At 44.2% G+C, this 22,719-nt stretch overlaps 1 protein-coding gene across 1 annotated transcript in view; it reads left to right on the top strand.

Annotated features, from left to right (window-relative positions):
* Positions 1-22,009, top strand: part of si:ch73-242m19.1 (coiled-coil domain-containing protein 162) — a 66,629-nt gene extending 44,620 nt beyond the window's left edge. Inside the window, exons 15-20 of the mRNA XM_020519985.2 lie at positions 6,179-6,346; positions 9,774-9,926; positions 15,144-15,278; positions 19,310-19,462; positions 20,142-20,351; positions 21,827-22,009. Of these exons, the coding sequence (XP_020375574.2) occupies positions 6,179-6,346; positions 9,774-9,926; positions 15,144-15,278; positions 19,310-19,462; positions 20,142-20,351; positions 21,827-22,009 (1,002 nt within the window). The remainder of the gene's footprint in view (positions 1-6,178; positions 6,347-9,773; positions 9,927-15,143; positions 15,279-19,309; positions 19,463-20,141; positions 20,352-21,826) is intronic.
* The last annotated feature ends 710 nt before the right edge of the window (positions 22,010-22,719 follow it).

The following is a 22,719-nucleotide window of genomic DNA, read 5'->3' as shown; positions in this document are numbered from 1 at the left end:
AAACCAGCCCAGCTCGTCCCCGCCTCCCTAACCTGTTCTTCCTCCCACCTATCCCCTCCTCCCACCTCAAGCCGCACCCCCATCTCCTACCGACTAACCTCATCCTGCCCCCTTGACCTGTCCGTCCTCCCTGGACTGACCTATCCCCTCCCTAACTCCCCACCTACACTCACCTTTACTGGCTCCATCCCCGCCTCTTCGACCTGTCTGTTTCCTCTCCATCTATCCTCTCCTCTATCCATCTTCTATCCGCCTCCCCCTCTCTCCCTATTTATTTCAGAACCCCCTTCCCCTCCCCCATTTCTGATGAAGGGTCTAGGCCCGAAACGTCAGCCTTTCTGCTCCTATGATGCTGCTTGACCTGCTGTGTTCATCCAGCTCTGAACCTTGTTGTCTCGGATTCTCCAGCATCTGCAGTTCCTACTAGCTCTCGCCCATTACACAGCTCCTGCTCCATGGCTCTGCAGGTTATGTCACTTCAGGTAGAGGTCCAGGGACTTTTTAAATTATTTGGGGGTTTCTGTCCTCACCACCAAATTGGACATGAATTCCAGACACCCACCACCTTCTGGGTGAAAATGCTTTCCTCATGCCTCCTTTAATCCTTCTACAAAGTGCCTTCAGTTTGTGACATCTGCTGATTCACCTCTTCTCCACCAGGGGAAACAGGTCATAGAATCATAGAGTGCGGGAAGAGGCCATTCAGCCCATCGAGTTGGCACTGACCCTCCAAAGAGCATCCCATCCTAACCCAGTCTTACACCCTATCCCTATAACCCAGAATTTAGCATGGCTTATCTATCTAGCCTGCACATCCCTGACACTATGGGCAATTTAGCATGGCCAATTCACTTAACCTGCACATCTTTGGACTGTGGGAAGAATCTGAGCACCCGGTGGAAATCCACACAGGCAATCACCCATGGTCTTCCCTGTTGACTCTATCTAGGCTTCTAAAAATTTTTTGCGCCTCGGTTAAGTCTCCTTTGTTCTACCGAAAACAACCCCCAGCCACTCTAAACTTTCCTATTCACAACAATCTTCAAGCCCTGGCAATGTTCTTGTAAATCTTCTCTGTACCATCTCCACATCAGCTAAGTCCTTCCTGTAATGTAAGTCCCTCCTGTAATGTGGTGACCAGAACTGTGCACAGAGTGCCAGCTGGGGGCTAACCAGCATTTTATACAGTTCCAGCATTGCATTCATATTACTTAAACAGAGAATGACTGCAGAATTCCAAGGTGTAGAGGATTTAGATAGTCTCTTGCATGAGTTACAAATGGTTAGAATGCAGGTACAGCACATAATGAAGAAGTTTAATGGGATTCAATCTTTTAGAGATTGGCGAACCTGTGGAATTCTCTGCCACAGAAAGCAGTTGAGGCCCCAAAACACTGAATGTTGTGAAGAAGGGGTTCGATGTAGTTCTTAGGGCTAAAGGAATCAAAGGATATGGGGAGAAAGCGGGAAAAGGGAACTGAGTTGGATGATCAGCCATGATCATATTGAATATTGGAGCAGGCTCAAAGGGCTGAATGGCCTACTCCTGCTCTGATTTCAATGTTTCTATGTTGTATTACAAGGGGAATTGAACATAAAATTCAGGATGTTATCAGGGTTGGTGAAACCGGATCTCGAATACCGTGATAACAAGGTGTAGAGCTGGATGAACACTGCAGGCCAAGCAGCATCAGAGGAGCAGGAAAGCTGACGTTTTGGGTCCAGACACTTCTTCAGAAATGGGGGAGGGGAAGGGGATTCTGAAATAAATAGGGAGAGAGGGGGAGGCGGATAGAAGATGGATAAAGGAGAAGATAGGTGGAGAGGAGACAGACAGGTCAAAGAGGTGGGGATGGAGCCAGTAAAGGTGAGTGTAGGTGGGGAGTTAGGGAGGGGATAGGTCAGTCCAGGGAAGACGGACAGGTCAAGGAGACGGGATGAGGTTAGTCGGTAGGAGATGGGTGTGGGGCTTGAGGTGAGAGGAGTGGATAGGTGGGAAGAAGGACAGGTTAGGGAGGCTGGGACGAGCTGGGCTGGTTTTGGGATGTGGTAGGGGGAGGGGAGATTTTGAAGCTTGTGAAATCCACATTGATACCATTGGGCTGCAGGGTTCCTAAGCGAAATATGAGATGCTGTTCCTGCAACCTTTGGGTGGCATCATTGTGGCACTGCAGGAGGCCCAGGATGGACATGTCGTTCAAGGAGTGGGAGGGGGAGTTGAAATAGTTCACGACTGGGAGGTGCAGTTGTTTGTTGCGAACCGAGCGTAGGTGTTCCACAAAGCGGTCCCCAAGCCTCCGCTTGGTTTCCCCGATGTAGAGGAGGCCACAACGGGAACAGTGGATACAGTATACCACATTAGCAGATGTGCAGGTGAACATCTGTTTGATGTGGAAGGTCTTCTTAGGGCCTGGGATGGGGGTGAGGAGGGAGGTGTAGGAGCAGGTGTAGCACTTCCTGAAGTTGCAGGGAAAAGTGCCGAGGGTGGTGGGGCTGGAGGGGAGTGTGGAGCGGACAAGGGAGTCACAGAGAGAGTGGCCCCTCCGGAAAGCAGATAAGGGTGAGGAGGGAAAAGTATCTTTGGTGGTGGGGTCAGATTGCAGATGGCGGAAGTGTCGGAGGATGATGCGTTGGATTCGGAGGTTGGTGGGGTGGTACGTGAGGACGAGGGGGATTCTGTTTTGATTGTTATTGCAGGGAGGGGGTGTGAGGGATGAGTTGTGGGAAATGCGGGAGATACGGTCGAGGCGTTTTCGACCACTGTGGAGGAGAATTTGCGATCCTCGATAAACGAGGACATCTGAGATGTACGGGAGTGGAATGCCTCATCCTGGGACCAGATGCGGTGGAGGCAAAGGAATTGGGAATGGGGGATGGCCTTTTTGCAGGAAGGTGGGTGGGAGGAGGTGTATTCTAGGTAGCTGTGGGAGACGGTGGGCTTGAAATGGATATTGGTTTCCAGGTGGTTGCCAGAGATGGGAACAGAGAGGTCCAGGAAGGAGAGAGAGGTATCAGAGATGGTCCAGGTGAACTTAAGGTTGAGGTGGAAGGTGTTGGTGAAGTGGATGAACTGTTCGAGCTCCTTGTGGGAGCACGAGGCGGAGCCGATACAGTCTTTGATATAACGGAGGAAGAGGTGGGGGATAGGGCCAGTGTAGCTACGGAAGGGGGATTGTTCCACGTATCCTACAAAGAGGCAGGCATAGCTTGGGCCCATGCGGGTACCCATGGCCACCCGCTTTGTTTGTAGGAAGTGGGAGGAATTGAAAGAGAAGTTGTTGAGGGTGAGGACGAGTTTGGCTAAGCGGATGAGGGTGTCAGTGGAGGGGGACTGGTCGGGCCTGCGGGACAGGAAGAAGCGGAGGACTTTTAGGCCATCTGTATGGGGAATGCCGGTGTATAGGGACTGGACGTCCATGGTAAAGATGAGGTGTTGGGGACCAGGGAATCGGAAGTTTTGCAGGAGGTGGAGGGCGTGGGTAGTGTCACGGAAGTAGGTGGAGAGTTCCTGGACCAAGGGGAAGAAATGGAGTCAAAATAAGTGGAGATGAGTTCAGTGGGGTCAGGTTTGTGGATTTTGGGAAGGAGATAGAAACGGACAGTGCGGGGTTGGGGAATGATGAGGTTGGAGGCTGTGGGTGGGAGGTCACCTGAAGTGATGAGGTTGTGGATGGTTTGGGAGATGATGTTTTGGTGGTTGGGGGTGGGGTCATGATCAAGGAAGCGGTATGAGGAGGTGTCAGAGAGCTGGCGACTGGCCTCGGCGATGTAGAGGTCAGTGCGCCATACTACAACTGCGCCTCCCTTGTCCGCGGGTTTTATAGTGAGGCTGGGATGGGAGCGGAGGGAGCGGAGGGCACGTTCTGTGAGGGAGAGGTTGGAGTGGGTGAGAGGGATGGAGAGGTTGAGGCGATCGATGTCTCGACGGCAGTTGGAGATGAAGAGGTCGAGGGAGGGTAGGAGGCCTTGGGGTGGTGTCCAGGAGGAGGGGGTGTGTTGGAGGCGGGAGGAGGGGTCAGTAGAGGGAGGGTTAGGTTCACGGTTAAAGAAGCGTGGAGGCAGAGGCGGCGGAAAAACTGTTCAACGTCCAAGCGTGAGTGGTATTCGTTGATGTTAGGTGGAGGGGGATAAATGTGAGCCCTTTACTGAGGACTGACCGTTCGTCCTCAGTAAGGGGGAGATCTGGGGGATGGTGAAGACTCGGCAGGGCTGGGTGCTATTGTCTCCTCTGGAGCTGCTGGCTGTGGAGGTGGTGGGCGGAGCAACGTCAGTGTCGGCAGTGGGCGGAGCAGAGTCGGCATGCCACAACGATGCCACCCGAAGGTTGCAGGAGCAGCACCTCATATTTCACTTGGGAACCCTGCAGCCCAATGGTATCAATGTGGACTTCACAAGCTTCAAAATCTCCCCTCCCCCTACCGCATCCCAAAACCAGTCCAGCTCGTCCCCGCCTCCCTAACCTGTTCTTCCTCCCACCTATCCCCTCCTCCCACCTCAAGCCCCACCCCCATCTCCTACCTACTAACCTCATCCCGCCTCCTTGACCTGTCCGTCCTCCCTGGACTGACCTATCCCCTCCCTCACTCCCCACCTACACTCACCTTTACTGGCTCCAAACCCGCCTCCTTGACCGGTCTGTCTCCTCTCCACCTATCTTCTCCTCTATCCATCTTCTATCCACCTCCCCCTCTCTCCCTATTTATTTCAGAATCGCCTTCCCTCCCCCATTTCTGAAGAACTGCCTAGACCCGAAACGTCAGCCTTCCTGCTCCTCTGATGCTGCTTGGCCTGCTGTGTTCATCCAGCTCTACACCTTTTTATCACATGTTATGTGCTGAGTTTTACAAGCAGTGGGCTGGTTCAGTCCAGCCAGTACTCTACCAGATGTAAACAGCCAATGGAATATGTTGTTTGCTATGATCCATCAGTCAGTGGGACCTGTGGCCTTCTCACCTAGCATTTAATATTTGTATTCCACGTTATTCATTTGTGCAGTAGGCAGGATATCCCTTTGGCTCGGTGGTAGCATCCTATTGACGAAGAACACCACTAATGTTGCTACTGCAAGGTAGCAGTGTTAAATGGCCAGTTTTACCTGTTGCTCAAACCTTCGTGATACCTTATCCTTTCAGGGTAATTCTGAAATAGTATGGGATCGGTCTTCTCAGGACTGAAAGTGGAGTTCTTAGTCCCATTCATGAGTTTGTGTGGTACACAGTGATCAATGAGCATGGTAGTCCATATCCTGCTGGATGGCTTTGACATGCCCTATTTCAACATCAAACTTGCACAGAGTGGAAAGGGTTTGTGCCCTATTTACCAAGTTGCCAACGATACCAATCTCATAGTTAAGGATTCACACGGACACAATGATTAACCAGTGAAGGTGAGTTGAAAACAGTGACAGAGAACCCAAGAGCTGATTTCTCAACTCGCTCATTGAAGAGCGCAAGCCTGTTAGACGACTGCATTTCAAAGATGAATGTAGGGATGTAGAGGAGAAAGAAAATTCTCACATGCAGCTGTAAATTGAAATATAGCAAATGTATAATCTATATATTAGAAATGTGCAAGGAGTAGGAAGAGAAGTGTTATTCCATCAAAATGGGTTTCTCATCATCGAAAGTAATGAAAATGTTAGTGAGAATTGGGCCTAGAGGAAATCCTGTGGCAGCACCATCTATTTGGTCACAGAGATTCATCAAAACTGAGCTTAACTATGCAAATTGCTCAGTTCTTAAATTACATGAATACAGACTCAAATAATGGCAGCAAATCTAGCTTGTCATGATACATAATCCAGTATAAACATCTACAGCTTGCTTGAGTGGCACACTAGTGAGTAGCCGGTAATGTCAAACATACGTGGACAGGGCATTCCTGTTAACATGCAGAATTTGTATAGCCTTCGTGAAGGGGAAGGAATCCATGACTGTGCATTGTAGAAAAACAGCTCTGAACTGGCTGGAGCTCCAAATGAATTGGCCAATTCATATTGTGCAGAATCAGACATGGATAAGGTATGGCGATAAAAGGACATAATGTTTGTGTACGTTGGGTAGCCCATAGTTTCGACAGCATGTCTGTTTTTTTGGACTACTCTAGTTTGTGCTACCAGTGACTAAGTGGCCAAATTACCCAATTCCTGTGTTGATTTCAATCCTTTTTTTTTTCTCAGTTAGCTGATCTCAGTCATGAGATAATTATCGAGATCACAGCTCTCCGGGCAAAGTTGGCCAACCTGGAGGAAGAGAATGCGAAGCTGAAAGATGAGATCAGGAAAGAAGTGAGGCAGGAATATGATGCTTTGGTCAGAGATCTGTTTGCATCCTGTATTGCATTGAAGGTATGTGCATGTAGCTAGATTGTAATATATTAAAATATGCAATCTATTTCTGTGTTCTTATCTCGGCTAAAGCACCCAAGCAGATACTGGATACATTCATAATTCAGGTGAGGATAGATGGATTTGGATCAGAAATCTGTTCAAAGAAAAATAATCAGAACACGCCCTGGTGTAGGATCTGAGCAGTGGAATAGGGTTAAGGTGAGAATTCATCCCTAAATTGACTGCAAAAAGTGTAGATACTTACTTAGAATTTACAGCCGAGAATCAAAACTTTCAGCTCAGTTTACGGTCCACATACCCCTCCCACTCTATTTCATCTACCTTCATTTTATTTTTCTATTCCTCCCTTCCTTTACTTTCTACTTCCCCCTGAATGCATCTGTGCTTTTTGCCTCAACAACTGCTAGTAGTTAAGTCTGCCTTGGTTATGTCAGCTGTTAATGAGACACTATAGGTGTCAGTGGTGTCTCAGTCAGTCGCAATCTCGCTCAAAGTCATGAGTTCAAGTCCCACTCTAGACTTGAGCATAAAAATCCAGCCTGACACCCTAGTGAGCACTGAATGAGTGCTACGTTATCAGACGTGCCGTTTTTCAGAAGAGACATTAAACCAATCCCCCCCTGTCTTCCCAGGTGGTCATAAAAGATCCCATGGCATTATTCTGAAGAAGTTCAAGGGAACTATCTTAGGACAATATTTGTTCCTCCATCACCATTACAAAAACAGATTATCTGGCCAGTAGCACATCGTTATTTGTTGGAGCTTTCTGAATGCAAATTAGCAGCCGTGTTTCCTGTAAGAGCATAGGAAATAGGAACTGGAGTAGATCATTTGACCCTTTGAGCCTGCTCTGTCATTCTGATCCCCTTCCCACATTAACCTCATGTCTTGAATTTCATACGTGTGAAAAAACCTATTAACTACTGTTTTGTAAATATTCAACAAATGAGCACCCATAGCTTCAAAGGTTTACAATCCTTTGAGTGAATATATTTCTTCTCATCTCAGTCTAAATATCAATTCCTAATTCTGTGATTGTGCTCCACTCCTCAGGCAAGTGAAATAGTTTATCAGCATCCACTGTCAAGCCCGACAAGAGTTTTATATGTTTCAATTAAGTCGCTCTGACGCCTCTAAACTCCAGGGGATACAGGTCTTGACTTTCCTCTTATGGCATTCTGCCCGTTCCAGGTTTTAGTCCAGTAAAGCTTCTCTGAACTGTTTCCAATGCATCAACATCCTTCCATAAGTATGGTGGCAGGTACTGTACACAAAACTCCAGATGCCCTGTAAAACTTAAGCATAACCTCCTTACTCTTGCATCAATTCCCTTCGCAATAAACCATAATGTTCTCTTAGCTTGCCTGATTATTTGCTGTACCTACGCACTAGTCTTCTGTGATTCAGGTACTAGGACACCCAGATTTATCTGTATCTCATAACTTTGCAACCATTCATCATGCTTCTCTTTTATTCTTCCGGCCAAAATGGACAATTTCATACTTTCCCACATTGTATTCCTTGCCAAATGTTTTCCCATTCACTTAACCTAGTTATATTCCTTTGTAGGCTCCTTATATCCTCTTCACAACTCATTTTCATTAAAAAAAACATCGAATATAGGAGGAGTACGCCATTCAGCCCTTTGGGCCTGCTCTGCCATTCAATATGATCATGGCTGATTCTCCAACTCAATACCCTGTTTCTGATTGCTTCCTGTACCCTTTGATTGCTTTAACCTTGAGAACTTGAACTTAACCTTTCTTGAAAGCTTTCTGTAGTGATTGGAATCAAGTGGATCTTATTTACTGTGAGATCCTTGATTGGGTTTGTTAACCTGGGCCAATCAGAGAACCCTGTCCGACAGATATAAACAGGAGATTCAGAATCTCCTGACTTCAGGGACTGACTCTGAGCTGGCTGGCCACAGCTAGTGTACTGTGCACAGTAAATAAAGGGTGACGTGGTGATGGGAGACCAGCCTCTGTGCAGTTATTTCACTTTCCTACATGTCTTTGTGTCATCAGCAAATTACCTACTATACCTTCGATCCCTTCATCCAAATGCTTCTATGTCAAAGCCCCAGCACCGACTCCTGTGGCACACCACTTGTGACATCCTGCAGCCTAGAAAGAACCCACTTATTCCTATTCTCTGCTTCCTATTGCCAAGTCAATCCTCTATCAGTGCCAATATTCCAATCCATGCCATACCCTATACAACAAGCTTTTTATTTTCCACAAATACCTTTGATGTGGAACTTTATCAAATGTCCTCTAGAAATCTAAATACACTACATCCGCTGGTTCCCCATTATCTGCAGCACTAGTTACTGCTTCAAAGAACTCCAATAAATTAGTTAAACATGATTTCCCTTTGACAAAACTATCTTGGCTCTGCCGCATGGAGCAGAGGGACCTGGGTGTTTATGTGCATAGATAATTGAAAGTGTCAGGAGAGGTGGAGAGAGAAGTAAATAATGCATACTCTATCCATGGATTTTTAACAGGGCACAGTGTACAAGAGCAAAGAGATGATGATGAACTTGTATAAAACACTTGTTAGACCTCAGCTGGAGTATTGCATACAGTTCTGGGCGCCACATTATAGGAAGGATGCATTGGAGAAAGTTCAGAAGCAATTTACAAGAATAACTCCAGGGAGGAGAAACTTTGGTTATGAGAATAGATTGAAGAAGTTGGGTCTGTTTTCCATGGAGAGAAGAAGGCCACCAAAAGATCAGGTTGAGGTTTTCAAAATTGGGCTGGACAAAGTAAATAGGGAGAAAGTATTCCCATTTGTAAAAGGAACAAAACTGAGAGGGTATAGCCTTATAGTGATTAGCAAAAGAAGCAAGGGTGGTATGAGAAAAAAACTTCTGTACAAATTGCACAGTTAGGGTGTAGGTGCACTTCCTGGAAGTGTGGTGGAGGCAGGTTCAACTGAGACATTCGAGAGGACATTGGATGGTTGTTTGGATTAAATAATCTGCAAGGCTATTGGCGAAAAAAAACTGTAGATTGGCACCAAGTCATGATGCTCATTTGAAGGGCTGGTGCAGACATGATGGGCCAAATGACCTATTTCTGCACCTTAAGACTTCTGTAATTCTCTGACTTCCCCAAAGCTAGTCTCGGTAATGGCAACCATGAAATTACCATCAATTGTCATTAAAAAAAACCGTCTGATGCCTTTTTTTGGAAAAGTTATTGCCGTCCTTACCTGCTCTGGCCTACATGTGACTCCAGGCACACAGAAATGGGGTTAACTCTTAACAGCCTTCTATATCGGCCTGGCAGTCACTCAGCTGAAGAAGCATTTAGCAATACCACTGATTCCCACATATCATTAAAGGGAAAATAATAATAAACAGTTTTCACCGTTGTTGTAATTGGAACTCTTGGCACATTTAAAAACAAAACAGGGGAAGCTGGATGAATACCACATTAACATGAACAAAACGGTCTGTGAACTGATCAGTGAAGTGAGAAAGAAAGGGGTGGAAAACATGATTATCCTCAAGAGGAAGATTGGCTCCAGAAAGAATGATGACACTTTGAAAGAGAACCTGGCACAGGTAAGCAAGTCTGTTCCTTGGCTAACACCTGAAGAAGGAGTAAGACTCCAAAAGCTTGTGTTTTCAAATAAACCTGTTGGACTATAACCTGGTGTTGTGTGATTTCTGACTTTTACCAGAGGAGAAATTCTTTGAAATGTTCCTCTGTCCAGAGGTGACCCCACCATTGACCTTAGGTTAGCTTCACCTAGTAGAAATAATTGAAAATAATAATGCTTTGTTCCATTCTTGTTACTTTGAATCTGAGCCCTAGTCATAAAGTTACAAGAAACTAAGCAAACAAACAGAAATCATTTCAATGATATTAAAACAAAGAAATATTCATGCAGTGAAGAGCCTCAAAGTTGTGTCCACTCATAAGCATTTTTATCTCTGAACTTGCCTTGTAGAAAAGTTTTCTTCAGTGCACTACAACCCAAAAAGAGGGAAGATCTCCTTCTTCATTATTGTTGAAGTAGTCAATAGACTTGTTGTGGAATTTTGTTTACAGAGCACAGAATATTCATTTATTATATTCCTGAGGTGCTGCTTCCAAACTATTCTTCAATTTTAATTTTTTTAAACTTTAAGAGATCACCCAGAAGTTTTGAAAGAATCATAGAATTGACATTTTCACAAACTTGATTTGGCTAATTTCTTTTAAATAATAACTTTGCGATCAATGGTTATAATAGAACTCCTAATCTAGTAAGGATCATGTAAAATATTAATTTACTGATTAGGATTTAGAAATGTTTCCGCTACACATTACAACAAAGTCAGTCCAGTTGGCAAAAACTGGACATTTTATGGATGGGAATTTTTAACATTTCCACTCTCATTTCCTTTGGAGTTTATTTGTGCATGAACATTAATCTTTTTGGAATCTATACCTGTCACATAGAACTTTTGCTCTCACTTTCAGTACATTTTTAAATGCACATTTTAATTCTGAATTTGTTATGATTTTATAATCTTCTGTTACGCCTTGTTGGATAATCTGCATTTAGATTCCAAACAGCAAGACAATTAAAAGAATTAAATCATTTTTGCAACAATGAAGGTTGCTTTTTATCCAAGAAAATTAAGTGATGCTTCCCATTGCATTTTCAATCTAATAAAGGAGGCCAAAATGAATGGCAAGTGAGACTATAATTAGTCTAGTTGTTTACTTTATATTCTACTTATTTTCCTACTAAAAGAGCAAATCGTCACTGTTGCTGTGCCTTGGACGAGCAAAGAGTCAAGCAACATAAACATTACCGTCATCGTTCTCTTACAATTAATTGATTTTATTTATTGTCACGTGTACCAAAGTACAGTGAAAAGGTTTGTTTACGAACAGTACAGGCAGATCATAGTATGCAAGGATGCACAGATCAAAAAAACTTCGACAAAAGAATGCAGGTTACATTGCACAGGCCGTGTGCCAGGCAAGATTAGCATTATCTGATGCTGGAGAATCCATTCATCAGTCTGATAACAGCTGGGAAGTACCTGCTCGTGCGTGTGTTCAGGCTTCTGAATCTTGTGCCCGATGGAAGAGGCTGTAGCAGATCATTACCAGGGTGCGATGGGTCTTTGATGATGTTGGCTGCCTTTCCGCGGCAGCGGGCCGTGTAAATGGAGTCCATGGATGGAAGGTTGGCTTCCGTGATGGTCTGGGCTGTGCACACCACCTTTGTAGTTTCTCATGGTCCTGGGCAGAGCAGTTGCCGTACCAGGCCGTTATGCACCCGGACAGTATGCTTTCAATGGTGTATCTGTAGAAGCTGGTAAGGGTCCTTATGGACATGTCAAATTTCCTGAGCTGCCTGAGGAAGAAGTGTTGTTGTGCTTTCTTGTCTGTCACATCTAGGTGAGAAGTCCAGGAAAGGTTGTCAATTATCATCACTCCGAGGAACCTGATGTTGTCCACCTTCTCAACCTCAGTTCCATTGTTGTAGATGGGGGCATGTTCTCCTCCTTTCTTTCTGAAGTTGATGATCAGTTCTTTAGTTTTGCTGACGTTGAGAGACAGATTGTTTTCATTGCACAACGTCACCAAGCCCTCTATCTCTCTTTTATATTTTGACTCGTCGTTGTTAGATATCTGTCCCATTATGGTGGTGTCGTCAGTGAACTTGTAGATGGTGTTCATTCAGAATTTGGTGACAGTCGTAGGTGTACAGGGATTACAGTATGGGGCTGAGGACACATCCTTGGGGGGTCTCCAGTGTTGAGTGTTATTGTGGAGGAGGGGCAGTTACCTATCCTCACTGATCGTGGCCTATGGGTCAGAAAGCTGAGGACCCAGTTGCAGAGGGCGAAGCTGAGACCAAGGTCACGGAGTTTTGAGATCGGTCAAGTGAGGATAATGGTGTTAAAGGCAGAGCTGTAGTCAATGAGCAGGAGTCTGATGTACGTGTCTTTGTTGTCCAGATGTTCCAGGGATGAGTGCAGGGCTAAGGATGTGGCATCCACTGTGGACCTGTTATGTCGGTAGGCAAATTGTAGGGGATTGAGACAGGTTGGGAGACTGGAGTTGATGTGGGCCATGACCAGTCTTTTGAGTCACCTCATGATTAATGAAGTCAGAGCCATGTGTTTACTTAGGTACGGGGGTGATGATGGTCTTCTTGAAGCAGGTGGGGACTTCGGCTTGTAGGAGGGAGAGGTTGAAAATGTTGGTGAATACCTCCATCAGTAGGTTGGTCCACAAACATGGGAATGCTTTCTCTGATCCCAAAATAGTCCATTATAATCAAGTTGCCATTGCACTTTCTGGATCAAATAAGTCCCAAGCAACTGTTTTGGAAGGTTCGTCAGGGAGTATTTCAACTTATTATAACACCAGTAATTCATAAGATAAACATCCAACAGTGGGATTGGGAACCAACTCATTAGAAAGAATCTTAGAGAAATGTCCTCATCATAAACCTTCAAGAGATTTTCATCACTCGACTAATTACAGTACTCAAACGAAAAATACTGCAGGTGCCGGAGATCTGAAATAAAAACAAAGAGTACTGGAGAAACTCAGCAGGTCTACCAGCATCTGTGGAGAGAGAAACTTTTTGTGTCCAATGACTCTTCTTCAGATCTTGAAACTTTAACTTTGTTTTTCTCTCCATAGATGCTGCCAGACCTGCTGAGTTTCTCTCACACTTACTCATTTTAGACTAATAGGTGGTACCTTATGCCACTTATCCTGGGTATACATGTGCACAGATCATTGAAGGTGGCAGGACAGGTAGAGAGACCAGTAAATCAAGTATATGGTGTTCTCAGCTTTATTAATAGAGGCATAAAGTACAAGAGCAGGGAGGTGATGTTGAGCTTGTACAACATACTCATTAGACCTCAGCTAGAATATTGTGTACTTTTGTGGGTGCCACATTATAGGAAAGATGCAAACACATTGGAGCGATTACAGAAGTGATTTACAAGAATAGGTCCTGGCATGAGGAACTTCAGTTATGAAGATGTTTAAAGTAGTTGGGCCTGTTCTCCTTGGAGAGAAAAATGCTAAATAGAGACCAGGTTGAGGTTTTCAAAATTGTGTGCAGGCTGGACAGAGTAGATAGGGAGAAACTGTCTCTTCTTGTAAAAGAAACAAGAATGAGAGGGCATAGATTTAAAATGATATGTAAACGAAATAAGAGTAGTGTGAGAAAAAGCTTTTTCACACAGCAAATAGTTAGGATATGGAATGCACTGCCTGGAAATGTGGTGGAGGCAGGTTCAGTTAGGGCATTCGAAAGGACGTCAGATTTTTTCTAGCATAAGTCTCTTAAGTCCAAACTTTGACTTTGTTAAGGTGGCAAACTTGGTTCTTTCACTCCAGAGATGAATGGACTGAGGATGGGCTGTGTAGTCCCATTTAATATTATGGAATATTGAATTGCAAGTGACAATTATTGAAATAAGAGCAGAATGATAACCATGATGGCTTTGTGATATTACTGAAATGAAACCTGTTGGGGGGTAGCAAATGGGTTGGGGAGTATTTGAAGAACAGAGTGAAAGAGGGAATTTTTATTTCTGCCATTTTTGTTTTCCCAGCGAGATCAGCTACAGTCTTTATGGGAACAGATATGGGGAAAATGCAGGAGATTGGCACTAGATAATGGATCCCCAGCAGACACAATGGTCTCCTGCATTGTAATGGTTCTGAGATTTTGTGACTTGTTCGTTATCTCTGATCTATTTGGGTAATTCTGCTGTTTCTGGCTGTCAGCCCAATTTTTTTGCAACTTACCTTAATGTTGGTGATTTATTGATCCAACGAGGTCAAATTGCAGGATTGAATCTCCAGATTACCTCTACAAATATGATTTGGAGCAATAGTTTTAGTCATCATAGATGGATTTTGAAACAGGTTATTCTGAAAACAACTGATAGCAGATGCAGTAAACTTTAAAATAAATACTAGTAAAATACAACTTTAGACAGTTGTATATAACAACCATACTAAAGACATATCATAGAAACACTGAGGAAGAAGAGAGAGAGGAGATATAAAAAGTGAAGACAGGCAAAGCAGATATGAAATTAATACCATGAAGGGGGCTGGAAAAGGGATGGATTTTATGCTGAGAGAAAATAGGCAGGTAGAGCATGTGGAACAGATGAGAAAGGTGCCCAGAGCAAAAGGCAAAGGCAGTGCTAATGGTGTAGAAAAAGAGGTGATGATAAAGAGTAAATGTTAATAGCAAAAAATAGGTCAGCTCTACTGAGACTAAACAAGACACTTCGTAGAAGGGCAATTAAAATTATCCTTTGCCTCGATGCTGCCTTTTTTGGGCAGGAATTCTCTCCCAACACCATGGATCCTTTCACCTGTCTCCAATACACTCCTTACATCTGGACCCTTTGGCCACTTATCTGTCTGTTATCTCTTCATTGAGAACTGTTGGCGTGACATCTGCTGCTTTCATTTCTCTGCTCCCCTCACCCATTCTGACCTCTGAACTTACTGCACTCTGTTCTCTTAGGTCCAAACCTGACTTTATTAAGGCGGCAAACTTGCTTTTTTCACTCCATAGAACTGAAGATGGGCTGTGTAGTCCCATTTTAATATTATGGAATATTGAATTGCAAGTGACAATTGTGGAAATGAGAGCAGAATGATCACCATGATGGCCTTGTAATATTACTGAAATGGAGCCTGTTGGGGAGTAGCAAATGGGTTGGGGGAGTATTTGAAGAACAGAGTGAAAGAGGGAATTTTTATTTCTGCCATTTTTATTTTCCCAGCAAGATCAGCTACAGTCCTTACGGGAAGAGAACAGTAAACTGGAGAGATTGGTGTGTCAGCTGAAAACACTGAGCTGCTGGCGACAGACTGTAAAGCAGAAGCAGTTCCAACGAACTTGCACTGCCTTGGAGCAGGTGAGGGAAAATGCTGTGAGAGGGCACAAAGTTTATAAATCGATCTGGAACCTTGACAACAACATTAAAGCTTTAGCGATGGTCTGATAATTAGCAAGGGGTACAAATTTTGCCCCTAGCATTTCACAGATCATCAGTGATTTGCCAGTGGCCATGTAAACTTGAAGTCTTTCTATAGAAAAATCATTGCAACTTTTTATTTGTTGTTTGTGATCTGGAAGGACGGTGGAAGCAGATTCAAGAGAAAATTCAATCTATACTTAAAAACAAAATGCACGGCTGCACCCAGATGTCAGTAACTACTGTGAGTCACAAAAGTCTCATTTACACTTGGATCTTCCTCCAGATAGATTTCACTCTTCACTCTCGAGGACTCCATTTAACTTCATCTAATGGCACCCTGGCTTGGAATGCTGGATCACTTGCTCAACTCCTGGTTGTTCAATCGTATCTGTCAGGCAGTGCTCCATCATTGAATTCCTGGGTAACCTTGAACGCCTTCTCAGCTCCCCCACCCCCGCCCCCGCCCCCAGGGTCTGTCACAGCCCACTGACATTCAGCCTGTGCTGTGCCAGCTCACTCCTCGCTTTGTTTGTCCGCAATTCCCTCTCAGTGGGCTTTGCCCAGTCTCTCAGAAGGTTTCCCCTTTGCTCCTGGCTCCTGTTATGTTTGGTGAGTTCTCAGTCTCTACTGGTCTCTCGGTTACATTTTTCAGGACTCCCAGATCTCTTTTCAATTTCCTGTGAACACCTTTTGGAGCCAGTTTTTCACCCACTCCTCGAACCAGGTCCTGTGGGCTCCCTTCTCAGAGGGCTCGGACCAGATTCATTGACTCCTGGTTTTCGCACTGGATCAACAACAACCCTGGATGGTACAGGAGGGGGTGTTTGGCTGGAAACACTGCCACACACACACGCACGCACGCACACAGACACACACACATGCACAGACATGCGCACACAGATATGTGCTCGCACACACGTGCACACACAGACATACACCTACACGCTTGCACAGACATACGCTCACACGCATGTGTATACACAAAGCCACACACATAAGCACATGTACACACAGACACACATACATGCACATACAAATGCGCACACACAGAGACATACACACGCTCATACTCACATTCACACACAGCCATAGATACACACACACATGCACACAGACATACACACACAGACATAGGCGTGCATGTGTGCACGCACACACACACACACGCGCGCGTGGGCATGCACACTCTTGGGCCAGACAAAAACTGACAATCCCAACTTTCAGTTGAGAAATCCTTATCAGCACCCCGGTGGGTAAGGTTCATTACATGGTCAAGATAATGGTTTGTAAGTATTTATTTAATGAAGGTGTTCAAGAGGACACTGAGTGATTATTTGGAAAGAAATAGTGTGCAGGGATTTAGGGAAAAGGCAGTAGATTGGCACTGGTGTTATGGAGCAGATCAAACTCCCCTCAAAATATATAAAGGAGATAGCCTAGATCCTAACTTTTATCTTTTATAAAGGCAAGGGTAAGGTGCTGTGTTCTAGATGTAATTCGATTGGTCACACTACTGGGCTTTAAGCAAACCAGACTTTATTCTTACACCATAGTTAAAATACAAAAAAAAAAATTGGCATAACTTTAACTGTATTAAAATACTTAACAAAATAATATATTATTTAACTACTGTCCATCAACTGTCCCACAAACATACCCTTGGCAAAAGCAAATTCTGCAAAACAGATTTCCCTCACTTGCTATCTCTCCAGTCCAGGAGAAAGGAAAAACTGAACGAATGAATCTAGCAACAGAGAGACAGAGCTGTATCTAGCAGCTTCAACTCCAAAAACCCCAACTTCAACAACTGAAAGCAAAACTAAAACCCTGGGTCTGTATGAGCCTGACTCCAGCCACTCATATGTCTTTGTCTAATTAAAACAAAACCCAAAGCTATTTACTCTATTTTCCATGAACCACACATCTCAGTACCAAGTTGACAACATCCCCCCTTCAAGAGAACTCTTGAAGGTACATCCCATCATAGTAGGGAATAGATCCAGTGCAGGCATGATTGGCTGAATGGCCTCCATCTGCACTGTAGCAATTCTGAAATTCTGTGATTGTCGGGAATATCTTAGGCTCAGGTGAGATCAACCGTCACTCTGTGGCCACTTTAAACCTGGCACAGGAGTGCCTTAACGTTGGAGCCCCTGTCGGTTTTATTACTTTATTTACCAGTTTGGGACAAATAGGGAAAAATGATCACCCACGATCACCAGACCAACGTCTCTCAGGCCATCCATAACCTCATCACTTCAGGGGACCTCCTACCCACAGCCTCCAACCTCATCGTTCCCCAACCCTGCACTGCCTAGTTCTATTTCCTTCCCAAAACCCAGAAACCTGACTGCCCTGGCTGACCTATGGTCTCTGCCTGTGCCTGCCCCACTGAACTCATTTCCGCGTACCTTTACTCTGTCTTCCGAACATCTCTGACATCCTACTTCAAGGACTGCAACCTCCTCCCTTCGTTGATTGAAAATGCCCTCAACCATATCTCTTGCATTTGCCACACTTCTGCTCTCAAACACCCTCTCCCAACAAAAATAAGGATAAAATCCCCCTAGTCCTCACATACCACCCCAACCTTCGCATCCAACGTATCATTCTCCGCCACTTCCGCCACCTACAATCTCACACCACGATCAAAGAGATATTTCCCTTCCCACCCCTATCTGCCTTTCTAAGGACCACTCACTCCATGACTCCCTCGTCTGTTCCACACTCCCCACCAACCCCATCATACCCGACATCTTTCACTGCAACCGCAGTAAGTGCTACATATGCCCCTACACCTCCCCCCTCACCTCCATCCGAGGCCCAAGGCAAACTTTCCCAATCCAACGGGATTCACCTGTACATCCTTCAACCTGGTCTACTGTATCCATTGCTCCCGATGTGGCCTCCTCTACATCAGTGAGACCAAACATAGATTCAGTGAATGCTTCACGGAGCATCTGCGCTCTGTACGCTAAATTCAACACCACCTTCTGGTTGCCGACCATTTTAACTCCCCCCTCCCACTCCCTCGGTGACATGTCCATCTTGGGCCTCCTCCAGTGCCACAATGACACCACACGCAAACTGGAGGAACGACACCTCATATTCCACCTCAGGAGCTTACAGCCCAATGGCCTAAACATAGAATTCACCAATTTCAAAATCTCCCTACCCTCAGTCTCATCCTGTGTCCAACCCTCCCCCTCATCCCTGCCTCACTGACCTGACACAACCTGTCCATCACCTTCCCCACCTATCCACCTCACCTTTCCCACTGACTAATCCCCACTATCAACCTTTCGCCATCCCACCTACCTACCCCAGCCCCACCCCTCTTCCATCTATTTATTTCCCAGCTCCCTTCCCCCTCCCCAGTCCTGATGGATGGTCCAGGCCCGAAATGTTGACTGTCCTGCTCCTCTGATGCTGCCTGACCTGCTGTGTTCCTCCAGCTCCGCACCCTATCAACTCTGACTCCAGTATCTGCAGTTCTTGCTATCTCCGGGGAAAAATGTCGCGCCTACTTCTGAGAGTTTTTGGCAGAGGATGGGATCATGCCTGTGATGTTCAAAATCCAGAAGAACCTGCATGAGGTGCTGAAGTTCCATGGCTAATTGTTCAGTTCACTCTGTCAGAAGTGCCTCTCGATTCTGCGGGAGCAAGTTTGAGATCTAGGACACAGCGCCTTGATCTGACCACTGAATGGAAAATTAATCCAACCGAGGATGGAGAGGTCAAACAAGGGACAAGAAAAGTGGTCAACGATTGGCGCAGCCTGGTTCTGATCACTGCTAACCCACAGAGGTTTCAGCTATTGCTCACCTGTCACCACATAAAGAATAGACATTTGACCAGAAGTAACTCTTTCTTCCCCCTTTCTCGTTCAACTTTTTTGAAAAATCAAGTGATAGCTGCTGGAGGAAATTGGCATCATGTTTTTGACCTCTTATCCTTTATGTTAACAGGAAGTCGTTAAAGTCAAGAAAGATTATCTCAATGTCAAAATGCTGGCGGAAGAGGAAGTGATTTTACTGCGTCAGCAACTCTCAGCTGTACAGAAAGCTCTGAGCAAGTGCCAGTCAGAGAATGACAAAATGAAGAAAGAACTGGAAAAGGAGGTATTCCCAAAAACTCTATACCTTCTCGAACTTGGGAGCAGGAGTTTTGAGCCTTTTGAGCCAGATTTGCCGTTTATTACGATCTTTGTGGCCTCAACCCAAATTTCCTTTCTCCTCCCCATGCCCTCTGACTGCTTTATCTGTCAAGAATATATCTATGTCAATCTTCAATAATCCTCCACTTTCTGACCTTTACAGACAACTACCATTCTACATCTTATGCCAAACAGTAGCTCAGACTGTTTCTATTGCATCAGATGTCCCTATTGCTAATAATAAATGGAAAAATCTGGCCATGGCAGAGTGAGAGCAGACCTTGCTGTTTGCAGTTTGGCTACCATTTCCTACATTATAGCGATGGTACATGCAATGGGTACACCTAAAGGCAACAGGAAACTGCCATCCTTACTTGGGCTGGCCTACATGTGACTCCAGACCCATAGCAATGTGGTTGGCTCTTAACTGCCCTCTGGCCGATTAGGAATGGGCAATAAATGGTGCCTCGCCATGACGCCCTCATCCCATGAATAAATTGAAAAAAAACCTTTTCTTTTATATAACTTGTAAGGGAAGGTGAGAAAATATCAGTCCTGCGAAGAGTAAACTGTCTTGATAAGAAAGCAATGCCCTAAAAGATGTCACTCTCGATGCCATATGCCTGAGTTTTTGTTGACCACAGAAATGGCTGCTGAAGGAATACGAACACAAGGCTTCTCAGGAGTTGAAGAGCCGACAACAGCTGGACATCGTGAAGGCATCCAACATGGAACAACTGTTGAATGACATGGAGGAGAAGGAGCAGCGTTTCCATCTCCTAAGCGCTGAGTTTGAGAGATCTTCTAAAATGGCTCAAATCCAACACAATAAGATCGATAAGGAGATCAAACAGGTATAGTATAACCAAAAGTATCCTTCTTTACTCTATGCCTTACAGAAAATGGTACTGGTCCCATTGAGAGCTGAAATGGTAATATCTGTTGGTTTGATACTTTTCTGAAGTGAAAGAATAATATCTGCCTCACATAACTCAGAGCATTGAATTCTTAAAATGGATCTATTTTATGACCGAGTTCCGGATGCTTATGATAGACAAGGACTGCAAAACATTCGAGTGCACACTAGTAACATTTACTCATTACAGAGACAAGGATCAGTAGGACTCCATTAGCACTTTCTTACATAAGTACATAAAAGGAGTAGGCCATTCAGCCCTGCTCCATTATTCAAAGAGATCATGGCTGATCTTCTATCTGAACACCATTTTCTTGCACTGTCCTATATCCTTTGATATTTATAATGTGTAAAAATCCTTGGATCTCTATGACTGAGTCCATAGTCCAAGCAGTAATGAATTCCATAGGTTCACCATTCACTGAATGAAGAAATTCCTCCTCATCTTTCTCAAGCTTGTATTCAGGTCCTTTTAATTTTTGAGTTCAATTTAAAAATAATTAGCAACTCAGCTTTAAGTTCTAAACAAGGTAATATGTTAGTTTATTATACAACTATTGCAGAGTTGTTTAAGTAAATAGTGGTGAAGTTATAAATACAAAGGTATTTGTATAGAAGTAGAGATAAGTAAAGATAAATGTAATGTATGAAGATGAAAATTAGATCAGTCTCTAATTGCATTGCAGTCACAGCTTACTTGAAAATTCTCTTTCTGAAGTGAAAGGGTTGAAACATGAAGTTAGATTCAGCAACTGTGATGGCTTCAGCAGTTGAATGGTTGGAAGCTGCTGGCACAGGTGGACTAAGCAGAACAGATTCTGGGAGTGAGTGAAGGCTCCTCTGTTTTGCTTCATTTTTACAGCACTGCTGATAGTCATTGGTGGGATCCTGGCTCAGCCCAGAAATCCTTTAGCTAGCTTGTCCTGGATGTCTCCCTCACAGATAGACTCAATGGGCCAAATGGCCTAATTCTGTTCCTATGTCCTATGGTCCTCTCTCCCAGTTGTGAACAATTTCTGTTTCAAGGTGTTTTCATCCAATGGTCAAACATTTTATCAAAATCAAACAAAATGGCTGCTTACGTAGACATTTGCTTCCACAAATCAGTTCATAATATTGGAATTCCTCGTGCTGTCCTTCATGGCTTCTGTTCCACAAGATAGTAACTTCACTCCATGAATTATTTAATGACTCTATGTGATTAACACTTAATTTACCACAGTCTGATGGTCTGCCTTGACTGCAGTTGAATCCACAAGAGAAGTCACGTGTCTTCTTGGAGCCCTTCTCTAAGACGCTTTATACCCATTTTAAAGACATATAACTACATGTTTGTAGTACAAGATGTTGTTTGAGAACCTTGCTGCAAATTGCTTTGCTCTGCAGCATCATCTACTTTCTGTTATTTGTTAGGTACGCTGTAAGCTGGTCCAGGAACGCAACTTGAAACTAGATGCCTTTCAGCGAGTCAGTGAATTGCAGAAACAGATGTGTGACTTTGAGGTAGCTTTGTCTCTAAGAGGCAGTGCTGCAGGTAAAACAAAAGTATTGTCGGACTATTTATTGCCATTTATGACCAATATGTGTGATATGTGAATTGCAGCCATATTCTCTAAATACTTGCAACTAAGTAAATAAATCGCAGGAAGTACAGTAAAACTGCATTCTGCAACTACAGCATGATGTAGCTTGGAATAATTAGATCCAGGCTTTCACCTAAAATATTCCTCTATAGCCAGTTGCTTTAGATTTTCTGTCTTCCTTGCTCTATTACAAATGTCATACCTCAATAATGTATCCTTAGCCCCTTCTATTTTGTATCTTATTGCTTCACTGTGATGGCATTAAATCAGGTTCTAACAATACCTAGCCACCACTTCACTGTCTTTAATTTGTCATTCTGCTTGTCAACATTTATATTGGAGAAGCTGAAATTTCTTCCAACTAAATGTTAAAAAAGCAAAAAAGGAAGACTAACATTTAAGTCACGACTGGACATCTCAAAGCACTTTGCAACCACTGAAGTACTTACTGAAATATAGTCATTATTCTCATGTAGGAAATGTTGTAGCCAATACAGAGATATAGCAATCTCCCAGAAACTGCAATGTGATAAGGACCAGATAAGCTGTATCTCTTCTGTGGTGTAGATCAAAGGATAAATTATGGGCTGGATTCAGGGATAACGCCGCTACTCTTCAAAATAAAGCCACGTGGTCTTGCGTCCACCAGACTTGGCAGATGGGGAGAGATAGTAGGAACTGCAGATGCTGGAGAATCTGAGATAACAAGGTGTAGAGCTGGAT

This window comes from Rhincodon typus, chromosome 5, assembly GCF_021869965.1.
Source record: "Rhincodon typus isolate 14 chromosome 5, sRhiTyp1.1, whole genome shotgun sequence".
NCBI classification, from domain to species: domain Eukaryota; kingdom Metazoa; phylum Chordata; class Chondrichthyes; order Orectolobiformes; family Rhincodontidae; genus Rhincodon; species Rhincodon typus.
This window is presented reverse-complemented; position numbering and strand designations above follow the sequence as displayed.